Here is a 23,022-nt window from a genome sequence, read left to right as displayed (position 1 = left end):
GGGGAAAAATGGATACTGTGTAGCATCGTGATATTTTGTTTGCTAATAATGTATCGATACAGGGACAGCAGAAATCGATACTTTGTTACAAAAAAGGTTTTTGTAACAAAGTATCGATTTCCTGACATCCTGACATTCCTTCACTGTCCAAATGTGACAGTTTACTTATTTTAATTTAAGACATGTTTTATTTTAATTAAGTTTAAAACTTTTTTATTTAATGTAAAATTATATTTTGTTTTAATTTACTTTCAAATTCTTCAGTTGCTGAAGGGGCTGCATAGTTTTCATAAACTGCATAGTTCAGAATAGCTATAATTGTACCAGATGGTTGATTCAGTTAAGTTGGACTAGACTGTAATACAAACCGTTCAGTTTGTCAACAATCAAACTGAAATGAGAGAAAGACTGAGTGTGAGACTTTGATATTAGAGAAAATGAATATTGATAAAGTTTACCTTTATGTACAGAATCTGAATATCGCAAAATATATATTTTTTAAAAATTGCAATAATATCGTATCGTGCGTTAAGTATTGTGATAATATCGTATCGTGGGATGTATGGTGATTCCCACCTCTAGAGTACAGTGAACTCAGTCATGAGAAACCAGTTTGACGACCTGTGGACAGACGTACCTGAGGACTGCTGTGACTTGTTTCCTGATGGGAGAGATGATGCATGCATTTGTTTCCAGGCTGCACTCGGTTGTATCTGGTGGTCATTTGAGGTCACTGTTGCTTTCCTGTCAGCTTGAACAGCTCAGCTCCTCTGACATCAACAAGTACTCTGCTGCACTCTGGATGTTTTCTCCATTTTGGACTAAAAATAGTCGGAACAGCCCATCTCACGCCACAGTCACCTCTCTTCCCCACGCGTACATGACCGACTGCACCAACCAATAACATGGCAGCCATTTAATTTGATATTTGTGTTAATGAGCAGTTGAACAGGTGCAGCCAACAATGCGGCCAGTGGCTTGCCGTCAAGTACCTGGAGCTAAGCTTGCTGGCTGGTGGAGACGTCTGTGAGGTGAAGTTAAAAATGCAAATCCCAACAAGCCGGAGGAACTTTAACCCCGAGAAAGTGAACAAAAACAAGCTTCAACAGTAAACACCTTTCATCCTTCCATTTTCTTTCACTCGGCCAATTAATTTTTTAAATTTAAAGCTGCCACATGTGAAGGACTCACACGTCCTACTTTAACATCATTGTCGCTACAACACAGAGAAAAACAATTATACCGGATATAAAAAGTTGGCGGAGTTTTTCTGAGGATCACTGAAGCTCCAACAAAACTTTATTTAATTTTTTTATTTTCTTTAGGTCCCAAAAAAACCATCATAATAACATTATATCAATAATATTAATACAGAAGTTGAAAAAAAAATGGAGGAAAAAAATAAAACAGCTTTTCTGTCCACAGCCTCGTTCTCGGTGGGGAGGGGGATTTGATCCTCCGGGGGGGAAAAATCTGTAAAGTCATTTTTTTCAGGGGTGGGGGGGGTAATTAAAACAAACAAAACAAAACCAAAAAATGTGAAGTGGGCGTGGCTTCAAGCTTGAGGCGCGCAGTCTGTCTTTCTCCTGTGCACCAATCAGGAATGTCGAGGTGAGGCAGGGGGTGGTTTTCGAGGTAAAGAGCCGACGTTCAGTCTCACTGCTGCGACATCTGCCGAGGGAGGAACGGAGAGGCGGGGTCAGAGAGATGTCATCTCTTTATGTATGTGTGTGTGGCAAAGTGTTTCTGCGCAGTGTACCAGGGGCACGAATAAAAGTTGTCGTACCATAGGCACGAGGAGTGTGTGTGTGTGTGTGTGTGTGTGTGTGTGTGTGTGTGTGTGTGTGTTAGTCACCTGCTGTGTCTGCGGCTGTGGTTCAGGTGCTCGGCTTGCCAAGCGGCTCAGGATGTTCCTCTCAGACATCTGGAGTCGGACTGCAACCGGCGGTATCCGGGCGATGGTTGCAGGCAGGCGGGTGACGTCCGCCTTCATGTCACTCAGCAGCTCCTCCAACTGCTTCAGTACTGAGGGAGGGACAGACACATACATCAGAGTTATTTTTCAGGTTCTTCACAACTTATTTTAACCTCTTAAGCCCCAAGGGGGTTTCTGAGCTTCCTGCTCAAAAATGCAATGCCCAAACGTAATCGATTATTTCTCTGCAATTACAAACTCTGTCCTTACAGTCTTGGTATCAAAATAAAGCTAACACTTGGGAAATTTCATCAGAGGTGTAAATATTGAATCAGATATTACTGTGTCAAAGTTACTGAGACTGGAACACAGAAAAAGTAAGTAGATTTTATCCTCGCCTAATTATTTTTTTTAATTTTTAGCATATAACCCTTTTAAAAATATGCCTCAGATCACATTTGGTTCCAGAAATCCAGTAACCAACATATAAACATCATCTGTGCAAAGATTTATGTTTCTAAAGTGAAACAGTGAAAAATTACAGCGCTGTCAATACATGAATATCCAGATGTTGTACAAAAATGTCCAATTTTGGCGCACAATTGGACACCATGCCAGTCGATTTTTTTAGGTATTAAAGAGCAGAAATTAATACATTTTATTAACAGGCCTAAAATGTTTTTTTTTTTTTTTTTAATATATTTTTGAAGAATTAACCACACATTTACATGGTAATGGCCCTTTTCTGCAGTGCGCATGGAGCATTTAATTGGCCTCTGGCCCTTTAAACTCCGAGGGGCTGTAACTTTGGTTTCTTTGGGTCAATTTGTGTGATTGACATCTTTTTTTAATCGTTTGAGCCAATAGGATCACAGTAACAAATCCACGTTCACCTCACTTCAACCAATGCCGGCTTGTTTTTGGTGTGTTTGGTGGTTGAAATGGTTTATATGACATTTTAGCTGAGATTCTGAGGTTTCTGTGGATACCACACATGTCTGGACTTATATTTCTCAACCTGCGTTATAACCGATTAACCCTTTAAGACCTACCATAGAACCAAGTCCGCCAGAGCTTCTATTATATTTTTACATGCTGTGGAGCCATTTTTGGGAGCATTTCAAGTTGCTATACATCAATACAACCATTACAGCCTAGATTTTAATAATATGTCTGCATTAAGTTCATAGTAATTACATAAATTGCAAAAAAGTGCAATAAACTACAAAAAAATTGAAAATTGTTTTTGTTTTTTAACATATATTTCTAGTTAGAGAAATTTAAGAGGCTTATCCCTCAAAACTGTAAATACAAAAAAGTTGCACAAAATAGTTTCCCACCACAGGAAATTTATTTTGAGTGTCTTCATAGTTTTATTTTTGAAATACACCAATTTTTATATACTGCAGGAAAAACGAAAATAAATATTATAATGCAAATTTGCAAAAAAGCAGCATATGCATCAAAATAAACTATTTCCAGCAGTGCAATATGAGTCCTAAGCATCCCAGAAACCACACAGAAAGTCATAAAGTCAAACATGACTTTTAAAAACACCAGTATAGGCTCATGAGGCCCTGATGGTAAAAAAAAAAAACTACATTTCCGCGAAAATGACGTCACTTCCGGTTTCGGGCAGGTCATGGCGGACATGCGATAGTTCGCGCTGACGTCTATTCCAATGTAGGAAGTGTTACAAACAGCTGATCGGATCGGCAAAGCGTGTTTCTGGAATATTATGTTTTTGTTGCTGCAAACGCTTTTTATGCAGTTTTTGCAAAGCTATATGTGGAAGGAAACTGTGACCGAGGACAAGCTGATGGCATAAGATGTAAGTACAACTCCTCCGGTTTCATATGCAAAAAAAATTATTGCGCTAGCTCACGTGGTTGCAGAGCTACCAGGATTTAAAAGTAGTTACTCAAAACAGAGCGTGCCCGCCTCCTTCTTGCCCCCGGTACTTGGTGTGGGGCTTAAGTGGTTAATGTTCTCGAGGTGCTTTCATCTTAAAAATCAGACAAAGTTGACATTTTTAGCAGCGCGACTCTAAAAACAAACGGCTACGCCTGCTCGCCGACGTTACCTTTGTGCAGGACGGCGTTGGCCGGTTTGTTCCCGGACATGGACTCCTTGCTGAGGTGCTGGTGAGACTCGGCCAGACACTCCACCTCGCTGAAGCGGGTGTTGAGGGCCATGGAGGGGTGGGAGGGGTCCTCCGACATGTTGAGGTAGGCGGCGCGTCGCAGCTGCTCCTCGATCACCAGCGCCTGTTCCAACAGCTGCAGCGGAGGCGAACAAAGATCATTTTATTTTAAATGTTCTGCTCAGTTCAAAGATCCGTTTTCTCTGTAACATCGAATTTCAGATGAGCGGAAGAAAAGGAAAAATATCAACCTTGAATCTTCTGGCGAGGAACTTGTTCTTGATTTCCAGGAAGTTTCCTCTGTTCATCTCTCCTTTAAAAGGCTCGTTGAGGATGGCGAACTTGACGTCGTTCTGGATGTCCTGCCAGCGGGCGTAACCGTGTCTGAAGGAGGTGGAGGTCAAAGGAAACAGACTGATCTCACATTAAGTGCTTTGTTTTAGTCTCCAGGGAAACCAAACAGACAGACAGGTGTGCAAGGATACTGTATGATGCCGGCCAGCAGCCAGTAGTCGTGGCGGCGATGCCAGATCTCGTTGGTTTTCTTGGTTACCGTGGCAGCGCGCTCCTCGTTCTGCCACAGCGAGTGGAGCTCTGAGAGAAACGCGCGAGTCAGCGTTGGATTGAAAACATTCGAACGAGTTGTGCTCGAGTCCGAGGCGGCGCGTACCTGTGAATCCGCCGTCTGCGATGTTGAACATGAACCGAGTCTTGGCTTTCTTCTTCTCCTCGCTGGCCCCGCTCGCCGTGGCAGCGGCGGTCGACGCCGTTCCCTCCTTGCTGCCGTCTCCGTTCTGCAGTTTGGCCGCCGATTCCGCTGGTTTCGGAGTCTCCTTCTCCTCCTTCACGTCTGCGGGAGGATGAAAAAGGAAACGATTAACGACAGAGCGTCGGAGAGCGCCGAGAAACCCTGCAGGAAACGTCATCGCCACCTTTCTTTTCATCTGCGGGCGGCGTGGTGTCCATCTTTTCCGTCTTCTCTTCCTTCTTTTCTTCTGCTGAAATCAAGATTTTTAAGAAAGGAAGAACTTAGTCACCAAATAACATCTGTCACTGTATCTCCATCACTTACTCTCTAAAGTTTTATTGAAAAATATATTAAAACAGGAAGAATCCTGAGAGACTCGTTTTACCTTTGACCTCTGCATCCTCAGGTTTGACCTCTGACCCCTCTGTCTTTGCCTCTGAGGGGGGCTTCGTTTCCTCCACTCCCTCTGGACTCTTCTTCTCACCCTCTCCTTCCTCCATCTTCTCGCCTTCTTTCTCTTTCACGCCCTCCGTCTCGCCATTGCTCGGTTTGTCCGTCTCCATTGGCTCCCCGTTCTTCTTCTCCTGCTCGGCTGACGGACTCTTCTCGTCGTCGTCTGGGATGGCGATCACCTGCCGGAGACGTGGAAGATTAAAAATCGTTCCGACTCCATAAAGCCGATTTCATTCACGGCCCTCCGTCTTTACCTCGTTGCTGGTTTTTCCGGCCTCTTTACCGTTCTTCTCTGCCTCGCCCTCCTTCTTCACATCCTTCTCACAGTCCTTCGCGGAGTCGTCGACTACAAACACAAAGTATCTCGTGATATTGTTCATCACAAACACATCGAGTATCCTGTACGACTTGTGTGTTTGTTGGTTCACCTCCAGTGTGAGTGTTACCTGGCACAGGCGTGTTGGGCTGCGTGTCGGCGGGGGTGCCGGTGGACGGCGTTTTTGCAGGAGAATCGGGCTGAGCCGCGGCCCTCTTGTTCTCCTCCAGCTCGGCCATCCAGGGCATCGACCACTGACCGTTTACGTGCTCGAACTCCTGAACCTGAAAAACAGGCGAGCGCGTCAGCGAGACGTCTCTACGTGTCGCTCAAACGAAATAGAAACAAAATAAAATAAAAATCTCATCCTTTTCATCCTTGTTTTTGTAAATAACTTCTGTATATTTTAACCAAAGCTTTCACCACCAGGGGGCAGCATTTTACCGCTGGGTGTGATGAAGTTGTTCAGTTTTGACTTTTCACTTCTAAACGAAGTAGCATTTACTTCAAACACATTAGAAATGCTGCATTTATAAAACAAAACCAGAGTTTCCCCCCTGAGACAGATTTAACTCATTTAAGCTTCAACTCCACTCGTTCACTAAAGCCTAACAAGTACAACAGATCTCCTACAAGCTCTGGAGTTCAAAACAGTGAAGATGTTACAGGCACAGAGTTTTATTTAACTCTAAAAAGTTGTTAATGATTTTTAAAGAAAATAATTAAGAAAAAAATGCTTTTAACTGAGAAATATTCAGACAAAGTTTCTTTTAAGCGTAATTTGTTTTCCTTTTTCCGTTATTTGTGCGTCCAGGGTCCCTGCAGGTAAAGTAGAGCTGGGCGATAGAACGATAACGATATGTATTGCGAAATTAATTTTTCTATCGAGAAAAAGTTAACTATTGCGATAGACCTCGCCGCTCTTGTCCTCTTAAAAAAAAAAAAAAAAAAAAAAAAAAAAGCCAATCCAAATTAAGTAGCGCAGAGCCGAACCAATCACAGCCGCAGCATCACGTCACGTGACTTGTTACATACAGCACAAGTGCCAAGCCGCACATGTGTATTTGTTTGGGAAGCAGCCAGCCGCCGTGCCGCCCGGAGAAATGAGTGCGCCGACTAGAGAAAAATCAACCGAGAGCGTGACCGAAGGTTACCGAAGAGAAAACAGATGACGGTTCCAATGCCGGAGAGATTGTCGAACGGAAGAGCCACAGAAGTTCTGTAGTGTGAAGGTATTTCTGCTGTTTCAAGTCTGATAAAAACAGAGTAGCGCACTGTAAATTGTGCTGAAAGCAAGTCTGGAAATACAATAAAGCGGTGCATGCTCAGTCTCTGACTGGAAGCGCTAATTCGTCATCCGGCTCTTGTCAGACTAAAGTAACTGTTAAACTGTTTGAAAAGCTCAGCTATACAACAAGGAGAGATCGAGAATTTCCTTTTAGTTCTCAGTTTATTTGATATTGACAAAAGTTAGTCAATTCTGTCTGTTCTTCTGTAAAACAAACTAAGATTTATTTTTAGAATTAATATTTTGTTTCTAAGTGGAATTGACAGTTTAGTCTGTTTTGTTTGTTCTGTTTTGAAACTTAAACGCTTTAGCGGCTGCCTTTTGTGTAGTTTGCAATATTTGCTTTTATTTATCTGAAAAAGTCTCACGTTAAGTACATCTACCCTGTTGAACTTATTATAGGAAATAAATATTTAAATCAAAACAAGCTGCTGATTATTTCACATTTTACTTGTGAGCAACGGCACATTTAAATCTTACAAATATAGTTATTTGGCTTATATCGTGATATATATCGTTATCGCCTGGAATGAAAAAAATATATCGTGATATGAAAAAATCTTATATCGCCCAGCTCTAAGGTAAAGTCAACTTGGATGTAAAAGCAGAAATTGCAAAACGCTGTTGAATAAAATGTTATACTGCTATACTCCAACAAACCCAGACATCCCAGTTTAGTAAGAAAAAAACAGGAAAGCTTGACTGAGTTTACACAGAGAGAATAAAAAGAAAAACACACACTCATCCTCAAATACCTCTCATTACTTGAAGATGGAAAAAAAGTTTTGTTTTTGGTCAAAGTGTCGGAGGTTAACTGTACTTTGAAGTGACTGGTAACAGTTTTTACACATAGAAAGAGCCTGAAAGTCGAACTATGAAGACAGCAGACAATCAAATTCCTGCTGCTGCTTCATTTCTAGCTTCATTTCCAACAAAACAAACAAACCAAGTTCTTCAACACAAGCGTATGAACCAACCCTGAGGCGATCTACAGCTGTTAGCCTCTTACTACAACATGAAAGAACGAGTGCCTTCGTTACCTTTTTGCGAATAAGTGACATGACTCCAATGCGGGTGAGGACGTGCTGCCGAGACAGCCCTTCTCTGGGGACGCCGTCCGCAAAGGTCTCGGCCCCGTCGGCCCCGGGCTCGCAGAGGTGACGCATAAACAAAGACACGTAGGCCCTGAGGGGGTTTAAAAGAGGAAGCAATAAAAAGCTTAAAAATGTGGCAGAAGACCACCATGATGAGCGCTTCACTGTCTTCAGTGGAAGCCACGTGTTTGTCTTTAAGCTGAGATCCTCACTTGAATTCTTTCTCAGATTTCCCTCGCAGGTCTCGGACCAGCCACTGGGTGGTGAAGGCGTCTTGTGGGGGCATCCCATAACGCATCACTGCGTTCAGGAAGGCCTTCCTCTGCCGAGAGTTGAAGCCCAAAACCTGGGAAACGTCAGAGGGGTAAACATCAGAGTTTACAGAGAACAAACAGACTGTTACGGACATAAGGATTTATGTCCGTAACAATTATACCTTAAAGACTATTCAAAGAACAAGGTCACCACTGATACACTTTTAATCTGAGATCTTTGAAGCTTTGAGTCTCTGAGACGCTCACCTCGATGTTGCCCCCCACCCTGGCCAGCAGGGGAGGCAGCGGTTTGTCTTTGTCGTTCCTCAGGCCCTTCCTGCTCGGCCTGCGAGAGTTGGCTGCAGAGAGGAAACAGATGATAAGAAACACTCTGCAGGGAGGCTGCTGCTGCAACACTCAACATTAACGTTTCCCTTTTCCGTCTACAGAATCACATTCAGAGCTTATCGAGTTAAAAGCTTATAATACATTCAGTTTCTCTTGTCTGTCGTTTAAACCTTTAGTTATTCTGCTCTGCAGGTTTAACATGAGTCACTTTTCCAAAAAATATTTTTTAAAACAGAACAATTTTGTGAGTAAGTGAAGCTGGAGATCCTTGTAAAGTAACCAGCACTAATTAGACTGCCTTAAATGTACAGAGCAAACATTTCATCCTGGACTTAGGAAACAAGTTAACCAAGTTCTTACCTTCTGATCTCTCATCAAAGTCCTCATCGCCCTCCTCAGATGCCACCGAGTAATCTGATTGGCCATCTGACTGGTCATCCTGCCAATCAGCTTTGAGACAAAAGTAAAAAGGAAGATTTAAATTTCATAATTGCTCTATCTGCACGTACGCACACCACAGCTTGTCTCATGTAATCTACAGTTTTTCTTATAAATCAGGCTGAGATTGTAGCAGTTACTGCTGTGTATTATGGGTAATGTAGTTATAAATGGTAAAAATGGTAAATGGCCTGTATTTGTATAGCGCTTTTACTAGTCCCTAAGGACCCCAAAGCGCTTTACACAACCAGTCATCCACCCATTCACACACTGGTGATGGCAGCTACATTGTAGCCACAGCCGCCCTGGGGCGCACTGACAGAGGCGAGGCTGCCGGACACTGGCGCCACCGGGCCCTCTGACCACCACCAGTAGGCAACGGGTGAAGTGTCTTGCCCAAGGACACAACGACCGAGACTGTCGGAGCCGGGGCTCGAACCGGCAACCTTCCAATTACAAGACGAACTCCCAACTCTTGAGCTACGATAGTTACATGATATAGGAGGGTAACATTCATTTGGCATTCAGTGTTTAAACAATTAACCTGGACCTTGAAACTTTCTTATCGTAACTGTAGTTCAGTACGAATACAAACCTCAATGAAACATTGAAACATGTTTTCACTACAGGATTTGGGATTTGTTGTATGACATTAATGCATCTAACTTGCTTCTTCACCTCCTCACAGGTAATCGGGGATTCTTTGAGCACTGCTCCCCTTCACCAGACGCCCCGTTCAAAGGGGGAGGAGCAGGAGAAATGAGGGAGGTGGGAAGGAGAAAGAAGCAGTAGAGCAAAACACTGGGGAGAGGCAGTGATCAGTCTCCTAGTAGATGTTATAAATTTGAAAATCCTACAAGTTTTTCAGAAAAGTTCACCTTTGACCTTGGGTTAAAAAAAAGGTGAAGTCAAAGGGGGGGGGGACTCATCATAGAAAAAGGTAATGGGGAGGCGTGTTAGAAGAAGAAGAAAAAGGGGAAATTGAGAGGAAGAAAGGGGAAGTGGTAAAAGAAGGTGAACAGTGAGGAGGAAGAGAAAAGGGGGAGGGGCATGTGAGGAGGCAGCACAGGAGGATGGATGTTCCCGTTTTTATTTTTCATTAAATGTTCAAAATCCATTTCATCAGGTGTTTTTTTTCACTGAGCCATGAAGAGAAGCGAAAACCCTTCATCCTTATGTAAAGTGACCAACGACATCATTAGAGACTCAAGCTTCCCCTCAGCAGAGGAGAAACTCCTCACTGAAAACTCTGAACTCTAATACACCCGAGCGTTTCCCTCAAACGTTTTGAGCACAAAACACTAAATCTGTTCTTAGACCATTTCATCTTATACATATAAAACACTCTACAAAGTAAGAGGAGTAGAAGACGCCCTCTCACCTCTGTCTTCTTGAGAGCCGTCGTTGTAGTTGACCTGCTTGCGGATACGTTTGCCTTTGCCCAGGTTTCGGGCCAGATCCTCCTGCTGCTGCTCGTAATGGTGACGCAGCAGCTTCTCCCAGTAGTCTGGATCCACGCTCTCCTCCTGCTTAATGATCTCCCGCTGCACCTCCTCCTCCTGAGCAAGCAAGAAGGTGGTTAAAAGGACAAAAGGGGAGCTGGGTGTATGAAGGTCACTGCTGATGGGCTCAGGCGCTCACCTCCTCCTCCTCGTCCTTCACCACATACTGAGCCACTTTGAAGGAGCTCAGGTATTCATTCATGCTCTGCAGCTCCGTGTCGTCAGTGGCGTCCTGGTTCCTGTCCAGCAGTCGCTCTATGGCTTTGTCATCGTAGTGAATGATGCTGCTGTCCTCCTCTTTGTTCTCACCTGCAGACGCACAGACTTCAGTTCACATAATTCCCCCCCCCTCTCTCTCTGTCGTCTTCTCCCAAGCTTCCCTCCACCCTCACCTTCTCCCTCATCCTTGAACAGCTCTTCTGTTCCAAACTTGAGGATGTCATCCAGCTCCTGCTTGGACATGGAGCCCGTCTTGGATCCGAGGCCAGGCCGGACCACCAGGTGAGTCAGCATCATCTTCTTCTTGGCAACCTGGAGAGAGCGGAGCAGGTAAGGAGAGAGGGACCAGCCACGATTTCAACTCTGTGGGACTCGGCTTTTATCTACCTGAGTAATCCTCTCCTCCACTGAGGCCTTGGTGACGAATCGGTAGATCATCACCTTCTTGTTTTGACCGATACGATGAGCTCTGCTGAAGGCCTGAAAGCAAAAATACACGTGTGAATAAGCGGTTTGGGTGAATCTGAGAGTGATGACTAATGTCCGACTGTACCTGGATGTCATTGTGCGGATTCCAGTCCGAGTCGTAGATGATGACGGTGTCGGCAGTAGCCAGATTGATTCCCAACCCTCCGGCTCTCGTCGACAGCAGGAAGGCAAACTGCTGAGCACCAGGAGCTGAAGGAAGTAGGAAAGAGAATAAAGTTGATTAAAGAGTCAGATTTAGTGATGTTTACATTCTGCCCCCTATAAAAGGACCCAATTTCACCCCATAAACAGCGTTCCAAAAAAAACTGCAAAGCTTTCATTCGTTATTCCAGTTTTTCCAATAGGAAAGCAGTTTTTTCCAGGTGTGATGAATCCAGCGTTGATACACAGGAGTGGAAAAGATATGAAAGGTGAAGGAAGAGAAGAGAGCAGGTGAGATAAGGATCAACTCACCATTGAATCTGTCGATGGCCTCCTGTCTCATCCCTCCTGTGATTCCTCCGTCGATCCTCTCGTACTTGTAGCCTTCGTTCTCCAGGAAGTCTTCTAGCAAGTCCAACATTTTAGTCATCTACAGAAAAAAATAGAAAGCTTAGTTTAAGATAAAAAGACTTTCAAGTTGATTTTGCTTTAGTATCAGATTTGTTGTTGTACCTGAGAGAAAACTAGCACTCTGTGTCCTCCCTCCTTCAGCTTCCTCATCATCTTTTGCAGTAACATCAGTTTCCCTGAAGACTTGATGAGAGCATTTCCATCATACATCCCGTTGGGCATCTTTGGAGCTTCCTGTTGGGACCAATCAAATGTTAAGGTTTCATAAATTGCATAAAAGGAGTAGGAGCCGTCCACAGCCTCCTTCCTAAATAAATGGTCTCTCCCTGGTGTTTGGGTCGTACCATAGCGGCCCCGGGGAAGAGGTAGGGGTGGTTGCAGCATTTCTTGAGGTCCATGACGACGTTGAGCAGTGAAACCTGGTTTCCTCCTCCTTTGGTGTTCAAAGCCTCAAAGTTTTTCGTCAGGATGAATTTGTAATATTTCCTGCAAACAGACCACAAACATTCAGCCTCACGTCCACCCTCCTCCGACCTCTCCTCTACAGCTGCTGCTGCACCAACCACCCGACTCACTTCTGCAGCTGGCTGAGCTCCACTCTGACGATGAGCTCGGTCTTGGAGGGCATGTGCTTGAAGACGTCGGCCTTCAGCCTCCTGAGCATGTGCGGACCCAGCATGTCGTGTAGCTTCTTGATCTGGTCCTCCTTGGCAATGTCGGCAAACTCCTCCAAGAAGATCTCCAAATTACTGCAGAAAAAGAAGCCAGATCACACGTGAGGTATTCCTTTACTTATCCGACAGTAACGCGATACATTTTTACACCGGAGCTCAGGCTCACCTGAACCTCTCGGGCGTGAGGAAGTTGAGCAGGTGGAAAAGCTCCTCGAGGTTGTTCTGCAGAGGAGTTCCAGTCAGCAGCAGTTTGTGCTGCAGGGAGTAGTTGTTCAACACCCGGAAAAACTACAGCAGGGGCAAACAAAAATGTTTATAACAGGATCAGGCTGAGTGAGAATTCACAGGCAGCTGCACATGTTTCCAATTCAGACGCACTCACAACAGATTTATTACAGCTGTTTCAAGTAACCATGCCGACAAGCAGCCCGATGATTCAGATAAACTTCTGATTCAACCACAGAACAGCTTTTCTTTGTTTTGTTATTACAGTCTGGGGTTTTTATTGCCTGAAAAATGATTCGCTTGTGCGAAAGCGCCCCTCCCCTGTGTGTCGTACCTTTGATTGGTTGTTTTTTAGCCTGTGGGCCTCGTCCACCACCAGACAGGCCCAATCTATGGAGCCCAGGACGGCCATGTCGATGGTGATCAACTCGTAGGACGTCAGCAGAACGTGGAACTTGATGGATACGTCTTTCTGTTGGAGGAAATCGCCGAAACTCAAACTCAAGTTTGAACACACTTTTTTTCCTGAGGTTTCTTTTTGTTTTACGGATTTCCACTCACGCCGCCGTCTCCTTACCTTCATCCTGGAGGCCTTCTTGCCTCCTCGGACGGCGTTATCCTCGAAGGAGAACTCGTTCTCCCGGATGACGGCTCTGCTGTCCTTGTCTCCGACGTATGTCACTACGTACATGTCAGGCGCCCACATCTCAAACTCTCTCTCCCAGTTGATGATGGTGGAGAGGGGCGCGCTGACCAGGAACGGCCCTTTGGAGTGACCCTGGAAGAGGAGACGAGAAGAGAGTGTAAAGCATCATACAGATGAAGGTCACCGGCGCTTTGCCCCAGATCCACTGGTCTTAGCTCCACCTGGTAAATAAAAGTGTTGGGGATTCCCAAATTTAACTAATCTGTAAAATATTCTGTGCATTACAAAAAATATCAACATCTCGGGGCAGTCGATCGCTGATTTCAACTAATGAGTCTATGACTGAAAGCATATTTAAGCTGCTTTTCCCACAAATCAATAAAGAAACTAAAAATATTGTCAATAAAATCCTAGTAAGTTCAGTTGGAGGACGTTTGCAGGAAGTGCATTCTGGCCTCCCACCTTCAGGTGGCAGCAGCCGCACATATGATGAGTGGTGGTTTACTGTTTCTGATCCAGCTTAATGTCGTCAGATTTCACCTGGTTTATACAAAATGGCTGGATGGCTGCTAGCCAATAGGATGACAGCCACCTACAGACAACACAGCCACACAGAGCAGCGCTGAGTTGTAGCACTGAACAAAAAATCCATTTCATTAATTCATCTCAAACTAAATTCAACAAAAAAAAAGAAATAAAAATCACATGAGTAAAACTGTTTAAGCCTGGTTCTAGTAGAAGCTCAGATTTCCAACAAAAAGGTGGAGAAGAGCAGGACCCAAAGCTTTTTAACCACAAAAGAAGGTCTACAGTTACAGCTCCAGCATGTGCGGCCCCACAGGGGTATAACAGGATCCAGCGTCTCACAGCCACTCACCTCTTTATACAGCGAGTAAAGGAAGACGGCGGTCTGCACCGTCTTTCCCAGACCCATCTCATCGGCCAGGATGGTGTCGGTGCCCTGAGCCCACGAGAACCGCAGCCAGTTGAGACCCTCCAGCTGGTAGGGGTGCAGCGTCCCCCCCGTGCTGTCCAGGTATTCCGGCTGACGCTCAAATTTGATGGTGGGCTGGAAACGGAAGAATTACAATTTAGAAACAAGGGCAGACGCAATCAAGGCGCCCTATAATCAGGAATATCAGGAATTCTTTTTAATTTAAAGAAAATATAAATTTATAACTACAGGAAGTCTGGCATCAAGACCACCAAGAAACTCTACGTGGGCACAGCAGGGAAGAGGGGCCCACAGTAGTGTAGGAGCTGAGGGACAGCGAACAGACCCGCTGGCACCATTGGGGTGCCAGGACACAGCCCCGGTGGCACAGCACAGCCCAGCTCCACAGAGCTGATGCCCGACCCCCACGCTCCCACAACAGAGGAGAAGAAGCCCACCTCACCAAAGACAGCCATGCCTCAGGAATATCAGGAAGAGTTTGAGGGCACATAAACATTTAACCATTTTCTTCCCTCTGGTTCTTGTGGGGATTTATTCATCTGCATTTTGGAATGTGGCTCATCCAGTTCTGGAGGTACTGGCTTTCTCATGAATCATATGGAACTAAATGTCAATTGACCTCAAAGTTGCTAAAAAACAACCACGAAGACGTCAGTTGATGGATGTCAATGGTAGAAAGAAAACACTTCCTAGTTGGGTACCATTTAGTTTTACTGGATTAAAACCGAGCGGTTTTGGAGGATGTTCATGCATCAAGGTTATTTTTATGCTTTTAGATAATTGTTGTTGAATGTTCCAGTAAATGGTAACCAGAACTTAGAAAGACCAACTAAATTCTTTCACCTTTAATAAAACGATCAGCATTGCTGCTTTAACAGGTGTAACTATGAAGTTTAACATCCAGGCATCCATGAAAACAGAATTTATTACATTTAACGTAGTTAGAAGTTAGCAGGAAGTTAGCTCGCTAGTTTCGTTAGTTACCTAAACATGATATAGCATGTTCTGACTGAGAGATTTCTGAAAAACTCTGCTGTCACTTCCAACATAAATGAAGACAGAAAACTAAACAGCAGTGACGTTTGTAGGGTTACTGAAGTTGGGCTAGCTGGTATATAATGATGTGCTACGTGATCGCTAGCGACACAGCTATGTTAGCATAGCATAAACACAGTGAAGCTGCAGGATGAACGCTAACTTTTTTCCACTCGATAAAAGTTAATATGAAGGTTCCTGATGATTAGAGACAAATGTAATCGCATGGCAGGATGCTGTAAACGGACCAAACTTCAGTCAGGAGAACAACTGAGATAATCCTTCCACAATACGAGGTTAGTCATTAATATACTGCAACAACACGGGAATAGAGCAGCTGTGATAGAATACAGCATTAATGAATCAATGGTACAGAAGTGGAGGAAGCAAGAAGAAAGAGTTGAATGAAGTTTGATTTATCTGCCTGCTTTGTTTCGCTTAATGTGTCTTATAATCCCGTGCAGCTTATGGTCCGAAAAATATGTATTGGACTTTTTTTATTTGGCACAATGCAGTTTAATGTTGCAAAGCTCCTCTTTTTAACTTCAGTGGATATCATACATGGTTATGCTCAGGATGTGTCAGCCCATTTCTACTGGAAATGTTTTTTGGTTAAACTTTCAGCAAGAAATTTGCATTTGCACTGTTAAATGTTTATATAGCTTTAATGCACATAAAAAACAGCTGCATGTTTAAGTGAAAATAAAGTTGTGGAGTTGTATTTTGTCTCGCATCAATTATATCGTCAGTTATATCGTTATCGCAAATTTTCAAATCTATATCGTGATAAATATTTTTGGCCATATCGCCCTGCTCTAGTTGTGACCAGTGCAGCGAGCACAAAGTCACCTAAAACCCACCGACTCTTGGTAATGTCTGAGTTTTAGGACTCATTCCCTCACAAAGACTCATTAATTCCAACTTACATCGATCACCGGGTTCTCAGGAGGTCTCTCAGGCCGCTTCACTCTTCCTTTCACCTTTATCTTCTTCCCAGGTCTTCCCTCCTCTCCCATCATCAGCTCTCTGGAACAAACACGCACTATGAGTAAACGGCGCCAAGTTTCAGGTTGTTAACACAGCTGTGCAGAACTTAACTCACCTGTGGTTCCAGTACTGCTGTTTGTACGGGTCATACTCGGGTATGTCCATGTCCTCGGCCTCCCAGGTCGCCTGGTCGTACGGCAGCTCTCTCCACTTGATCAGGTAGTGGACGTTATTTTTTCTGTCCACACTGGGGGGAAAGAGCCAGCACAGAAGATTTAATCCAAGTTATTTGTTGTCTTTAGTACATTGTTCACTCCAGAACAGTGAGAATGACAAAAATTAAGATTGAATAGAATAAGTTTAGAGATTGTGTAAACACTAATGAAGTAATCTAAAAATCTAAATCTAAAAAAGTTGATAATTAATTCAAAATAATTTATTCTGATAGAAAAAAGTGACTCTTTTTGATGGTTTACAAATAGAACAGAATCCGAGCTGAAGTCTAATCTGTGTAACATTGTGTCTGTAAGAAGCTCAGACTGACCTGTGGTTAAGGATTCGATGAACCATCAGCCACTCCATCTTAATCCCAAAGCGGAGGTATTTCTCCTCCAGATGTGTATACATGGGGTCCTTGCTCTTCCTCTTGACACACTTGTCCTCCTCTCCTTCCCCAAAGTCGATGGGGGGCGGCTCCTCCATGTCGTTCTTCCTCTGGTAGTTCCTGAACATCACTTGGCAGTGCAGCTCCAGCTACACAACATGCACGAGAAAAAGTTTAGGATGAGCTTCAGCTATCAGAGATTTAAAGCTTCCCTGAAGCTGCACGCACCTGGAGCTCCGTGACCCACGAGCAGTGCCAGTAGGACATGTTGCACCATTTGGCGAAGAACTCCCTCTCGGGCCGCCCTGCCAGCGGGGCGGGGTCGGGGGCATCGGCTGGGAGGTCTGGGGGACGGGGGACCGGTGTGGGAGGAGGAGGGTCTCCCCAGCGCCATGTCAAGATTTTCTGGACCTTCCCCTTCATGGGTGGACACTGGAGGGGAGGGGGGCAGTAAAGGTTTAAGTCTTTTTGGATGCTTTTAATTAAAACTGGTGAAAAAGAAAAAATTCAGTTGATCCACTAAAATTTTAAAACAGTTTCAGCTTTAAAAAAAACAAAGAACTTTTGAGAGGACAGATGTTGTTTTTTAATGCCTATGACAACAACATGGTCGGTTTACTAGTGGACAATCCCCTCATTAGCTAACCAGCTAATACCACTTCATCCCATCTAGTGTTTTCCTACTGGCAGGTTAGTCAGGTCACTGTTGTTGTGGTCTCTGATGTCACTCATTGGCTTTGAGTCTCCAACAAACAAACTCCACCTCTGCCGTTCTTGTTCCCTTGTGTTCTGGAAGGCCCCCCCAACCAAAACCTGCACTGGTGGAGAACTTGTGCCACTATTGTGCCACTATGCCAAAACTAGTATATTAACATAATGCACAAGGTATTATATATGATCAAATCCTCCCTCCTTCTCTTTTATTTTTAAAACCACTGTGACCTAAAGAATCCCATAACTGACCACATGATCAATAAATAATAATAACGCATGTTAGTACAATCACCACGTTTAACCCTGACCGTCCTGTCGCTCACCATGCAGCGGGGGCAGATCCACTCCCCGTTGGGGATCTCAGGGAGCGGCGGGTTGAGGCAGTGGATGTGGTACGACGAGGGGCACGAGTCGCAGCAGAGCAGCTCTCCGCCATCTTTACAAACTCGGCAGAACTCCATGTGGTGGTCGTCCTCCTCCATGTCGCCCGCGTCGCCGTTGTCCTCCTCGCCATCGGAGCCATCTTCTCTGGCTTCCCACTGGATGCCCTCCTTTTCCTGCAATCGCAGGACAGTTTATGCTTCATGACCTTTAATCACAATGTTTCTTCTACAGTTTCCAACTATTTTAGCTGGTGTCTAATGAGTTAAAAAAAGAAACAGTGTTACCAGTGACAAATTTAAGAATTCTGTAACCGCTCCACGCTGAAAATCTGGGTATTTTTTAAGTCGCTTAAATGTTTGAACCCAGACTTTGTGATCGAACAGATGCACTTTTGTTTAAACATCAGAAAGCTAGAACCTCCTGATGTTACCACTATAAAATAAAATGTCCATTATTAAGCAACTGAAGCCACTTTATGTGCTTTGTCTGACCTTCAGAAGGGTAATCATTTTTTTAAGGTGGAGTAAGTTTCTTACACAGTGCGGGCAGCTCCAGGTGCCCTCCGGTGCTTTCTCCATGTCAGGGTCCAGGCAGACCATGTGGTACGCTCTGGGACAGGTGTCGCACAGGATGATCTCCCCACCCTGCTGGCACACCTCACAGTAGTCCTGGTGGTCCGTCTCATAGCCGTCACCGTCTTCTACGTCTGATGAGGAAGGACAAAAAGTTTTACACCTACTAACGTCTCACGTTAACAGAGTCAGGAAGTGATACGCGCTGTGATCCGTGATCGGTGTTTATGACACTGAGCTGTGTGTTTATGTTGCTTGTCAGAGAAAAAACTACTCAGTGAGTCAGTCTTTCCCCTCAAGCTCAGATTCTCTCAATGACACCGACAGACTGAAACTGACGGGCTTCACTAGGATGAAGTAAATATCGGTTTTAGAGAGAGATCCCACCGAAACACAACCAGAAACAAAAACACTCAGATTTTCAGCCTGCTGACCAAACCAAGTTTGGGTTAGTGGGGAGGAAAGAAAAAAAAAGAGCTAAAAGTGTTTGATGAAAATCTAAAGTGTCACCAAAAACAAAACATTTGCACAAACTACAGGAGTGTGTTACGCCTCACTCGCCTGAATCTGGCTGAACAAAAGCCAAAAAAAGTTGCAGTGCCTTCGACGGACAACAGTGAAATTAAATAAAATAAATAAACTGACCATTTATATTTCAGTACACTTATGGTAGGGCTGCTCAAATATGGTAGAACCCCAATGTTCATTATTTTGTTAAATAACTAATCTTGATATAAAACATCATAGTTAAACAGTTATAAATCAGTAGGGAGAAACTGTCTACAGGAGGTTGATGGTTCGATTCCTGGCTACTCCAGTCAGCACGCCAAAGTTATCCTTGGACATTCAAATGAGATACAAAGTCTCCCAGTTTAAGATTGAAGGTTCAAATAAGGATGTTTTTGACAGGAAGGCGTCTCGCTGGTCTCCACCGGGGCATCTGTGGATGGAGATGAGCCGACAAGAGGCCTAGAGCAGCGGTCTCCAACCTTTTTTGCGCCACGGACCGGTTTATGCCCGACAATATTTTCACAGACCGGCCTTTAAGGTGTCGCGGATAAATACAACAAAATAAACTAGTACCGGTACCGAAAAAAAGAAGATTTATTCATAACACACGTGAAAAGACCCAGGAAAACCGAGTAAATGATAAAAACGATAACAAAATAACGCTGAAAACCAATAAAAACCCTGAAAACTATACATTTCACACCTGAGCCTCAAGTCTCGCGACCCGGTACCAAACGACTCATGGACTGGTACTGGTCCGAGGCCCGGGGGTTGGGGACCGCTGGCCTAGATAACACAGGACCCTCAGCAACCACAGAGCAGGGTGGTTTCTGAGGATCTTTAGACATCCAGATGGAAAAGGAGCCACAGGCAGCCTTTGTAATTTGTCCACAGGTTCTTCTCCAGCAGCCTTACGTCCCCTACAGAAACAGGCTCTCATTCTCATCTGCCAAATGTCCTCAAGATGATCAAAAGTGCTCACAAGTCTGAGTTTCTACAGCCAGAACCACACAGCTCTACAAGAAATCTGTGCATTAGATTTATAAGGAAAAAACCCCAAACTGCTTTTTAGTGAAAATGAAAGGTTGTAATAATTATATTCCGACTATCTTACCTTCATAATCACTCACGGCCCAAAACTGTAATCCAATAATCTCCCAGTGCAAATTTTACTTCCCATCTGCAGCTAAAACCTTAACCAGTTAAAAGCGTTTCCACGCCTACGCAACAAGGTGTCTGCGAGGACTCCGTCCTCTTTCAGTTCATGTGACTCCATCCGCTACGTCATCCGACCGGTGACAACAGCTACAGAAGAGGCATCAGCAGGCGACAGGCCTGATGAAGACATCGTCCTTCTAAATATACCAAACTGCTCTGACTCAGTCGCAGTGATTAATGTGTGTGTGTGTGTGTGTGTGTACACTCCTCCTCATGTCGTCAACAAGGCCACACGCTTCTAATACTTCACCCCGAATGCAGTCATTACTGCACAGCTAACCAGCAATCTTCAATCCGTACGCCCCACCAGCAGCTGTTTAAGCGAGCACAGGAGCACCGGCTCATCACACCTGAGCTTCGTTTCAGTCTTAAAGACGCACCTTTCTTCTTCTTGGGTTTGCTCTTGGATGGCTTCTTTTTGCTGCGGCTGCTGCGACTGTTTGAGCCCTCGGAGACCGCCACGCTGTTGATGCTGCCGTTATCAAAATCGCTGTCCACGTCGGGCTCGTCCTCCTCGCTCTGTGCGCACGGGACACAAGATTTTAAGATACGTTTAGGATACAACAGGGTTCCCTCAGCTTAAGAGAATAAGATTTCTTCTGCAGCTACTTGGAGTAACGTGTAACACAAAGTTAATTAAAACGAATAAACGCGAAAGCAAAATAAATTCCTCCTGGTTCGAGGCACAGACAGCTTTGTTCTTGGCTTCAGGGAATCGTTAAACAAGCTGATGTAACCTGACTCGTCGGAAATGCTTGAATGAACTTTGACCTGTGCCTCTTACTGCACTACCTTATTGAACAGCCAATACCCATTCCCCACTTTAATAAACTGGTTAAAAACACTATTCTATACTGGGCACAGTGGTGGGTTTAATAACAGATGATGATATTTTGATACTTACTGATGAGCGTTTCCTCTTGCTGTTGAGGCCGCCCAGTTTGATTTTGAGAGGAGCCACTTTCTTTGTTTTCGTATTATTCTTCTTCTCTTGTGGTTTTGGTGCGGGTTTTGGCTTCCTGCGGGCGTTGGGACCTGCCGGGGGGAAAAAAGAAGAAGAGGTTTAGCGTCACACAGATACAGGAAGCTGATATTTTAGCCTGTCATGTGACCTCTCCTGCTCAGGATACCTTTGCCTTCCTTGGTCTTGGCCTTGCGGAGCGGAGGAGCAGGAGCCTGAGGAGGCTCAGCCGGAGGCGGCTGTGCTGCGGCGGGCGGCGTGACCTCTGCTACCATGGTGTCAACAGCAGCCGGCACGTTGGCGGTAGCCAGGGCGGCGTTGGCAGCAGCAGCTCCCCTCAGAGGGTTGTTGGTGCTGAACTCACGCCACTTTGCGCCCAAAACCATCATCATCTTAGACACGGCGATCTTTGGGTTCTTGGCAGCGATGAGGGGCCTGAGACGGGTGTCAGGAAATACAATTTTAAGAATGGGCACGAGTTCATTTAGCTTCAAACGAATGGTACACATACAGCTGACTGCACGCTGATTACTGATCATGATGAGTTTATTTTAGTCAAAGTTCAACGTTTTGATGTTGCTGTGGGTCACATGTGTTCAGTAGGTATCAGCTGCTGTGCAGACAAGTCTGCACGGTTACATCCTGAGCAGTGAGTAACAGAAGCAATGCTGGGAGTTGGTTTCTGTTGTTTCTGTGCATTTACGGTGTAAATTAGCAGGAAACTGAATTATCATTATTTCTATTTTTGCTGTTCCTTGTTTCCCTGCAACTGGACGAGTCCACGCAGGTGATCCTGGACTGATTAACAGAGGACAGTGGACGTGGCAGCTTTCTGTGAGATGATAAAATTAACTTCACCACCTTTTTGTTGCGCTCTTCTCCAACATCCCTTTAAAACCCTGAGTCAACAAACAGTTACGCCTGCACCGCGTACGAGCTCTCGATGCCGCACACTTTTATTTATCTAGCACTTTATATCACATCCATCCATGTACCTGACAAACTGGCTGAAGGCTTTGTAGTTAGTCAGCGAGCGGTAGTCTTCCTCGGTGAAGACGTGGTCAATGTCCTCCATGCCCCAGTCATCCAGCAGCTGAGACGACGACTTTGGCTCCTGCAGAAACAAAAATACAAAAACAAATTGTTAAAATCAAATAAAACACAAATGGACGCAAATGAAAACATAAGATAATGTATTAATGCCTCTCACATGTTTTCGCCACAAAATGAATCCAACTGTGGGAAACGCTAAAGTCTATTCACAAGAAAAGAGGCCTGTTCCCTGTTAGTGTATCACACAAGGAAATGCTTAATGTGCACTTTAATAAGACCACACAATAAAAACTAAATGGTTGTATCCATCCTGCGAATTGTGTTTGGGTCGCAGACGACACCTCTGCTCTTTATTTAATATGACAAATACCTTGAGTGGGAATGGGCCTTTACTCTGACAGGTAAAACAATGAAAACGTAATAATTTTGATATGCAAACTACAATGAGTCAGGTCCACTTGGTGCCTTTATTGAAACAAAATTCATTTTTCACTTAAAAAAAAAAGAAAAAGAGAAAAACATTATTGCTAACATCCTGTGACGCAGGTAAAAGAGCCTACAGTGTCTGAAAACCTGGCATAATGCAAAGACCAGAACTTCCTGTTTTCTCAAAACCACGTTAGCGCTGTAAAGTGTTATCAATATGGATCTGATCAGATAACAGCGCACAGATCAAGCACCCGCTGAATAGAGCCACCACAATTCAGTACATGCCACAGAAACAA

At 44.4% G+C, this 23,022-nt stretch overlaps 1 protein-coding gene across 2 annotated transcripts in view; it reads right to left on the bottom strand.

Annotated features, from left to right (window-relative positions):
* Positions 1-1,298: 1,298 nt before the first annotated feature.
* LOC146492663 (ATP-dependent chromatin remodeler CHD4-like) overlaps positions 1,299-23,022 on the bottom strand; it is a 31,263-nt gene continuing 9,539 nt past the window's right edge. The window contains exons 5-41 of one of the 2 annotated variants that reach the window (XM_085148203.1): positions 22,240-22,358; positions 21,414-21,679; positions 21,188-21,318; positions 20,664-20,802; positions 18,520-18,689; positions 17,923-18,156; positions 17,114-17,317; positions 16,826-17,034; positions 16,397-16,528; positions 16,221-16,320; positions 14,182-14,373; positions 13,236-13,436; positions 12,993-13,130; positions 12,600-12,721; positions 12,335-12,508; positions 12,104-12,245; positions 11,862-11,993; positions 11,661-11,778; positions 11,272-11,396; positions 11,106-11,198; positions 10,892-11,030; positions 10,639-10,808; positions 10,379-10,556; positions 8,920-9,009; positions 8,479-8,570; positions 8,170-8,303; positions 7,904-8,048; positions 5,706-5,859; positions 5,514-5,605; positions 5,192-5,438; positions 4,991-5,056; positions 4,729-4,908; positions 4,544-4,652; positions 4,310-4,442; positions 3,999-4,194; positions 1,856-2,025; positions 1,299-1,671 (exon numbers count right to left, since the gene is read on the bottom strand). In XM_085148203.1, the coding sequence (XP_085004329.1) occupies positions 1,657-1,671; positions 1,856-2,025; positions 3,999-4,194; positions 4,310-4,442; positions 4,544-4,652; positions 4,729-4,908; positions 4,991-5,056; positions 5,192-5,438; positions 5,514-5,605; positions 5,706-5,859; positions 7,904-8,048; positions 8,170-8,303; positions 8,479-8,570; positions 8,920-9,009; positions 10,379-10,556; positions 10,639-10,808; positions 10,892-11,030; positions 11,106-11,198; positions 11,272-11,396; positions 11,661-11,778; positions 11,862-11,993; positions 12,104-12,245; positions 12,335-12,508; positions 12,600-12,721; positions 12,993-13,130; positions 13,236-13,436; positions 14,182-14,373; positions 16,221-16,320; positions 16,397-16,528; positions 16,826-17,034; positions 17,114-17,317; positions 17,923-18,156; positions 18,520-18,689; positions 20,664-20,802; positions 21,188-21,318; positions 21,414-21,679; positions 22,240-22,358 (5,451 nt within the window). In that variant the 3' untranslated portion in view covers positions 1,299-1,656. The remainder of the gene's footprint in view (positions 1,672-1,855; positions 2,026-3,998; positions 4,195-4,309; positions 4,443-4,543; positions 4,653-4,728; positions 4,909-4,990; positions 5,057-5,191; positions 5,439-5,513; positions 5,606-5,705; positions 5,860-7,903; positions 8,049-8,169; positions 8,304-8,478; positions 8,571-8,919; positions 9,010-10,378; positions 10,557-10,638; positions 10,809-10,891; positions 11,031-11,105; positions 11,199-11,271; positions 11,397-11,660; positions 11,779-11,861; positions 11,994-12,103; positions 12,246-12,334; positions 12,509-12,599; positions 12,722-12,992; positions 13,131-13,235; positions 13,437-14,181; positions 14,374-16,220; positions 16,321-16,396; positions 16,529-16,825; positions 17,035-17,113; positions 17,318-17,922; positions 18,157-18,519; positions 18,690-20,663; positions 20,803-21,187; positions 21,319-21,413; positions 21,680-22,239; positions 22,359-23,022) is intronic. The other variant, XM_085148204.1, reaches the window with a different exon arrangement.

The sequence above is a fragment of the Neolamprologus multifasciatus genome, chromosome 22, assembly GCF_963576455.1.
Source record: "Neolamprologus multifasciatus chromosome 22, fNeoMul1.2, whole genome shotgun sequence".
Lineage (NCBI taxonomy): Eukaryota > Metazoa > Chordata > Actinopteri > Cichliformes > Cichlidae > Neolamprologus > Neolamprologus multifasciatus.
The sequence above is the reverse complement of the archived record's forward strand: the minus strand, read 5'-3'. Positions and strand labels throughout refer to the sequence as shown.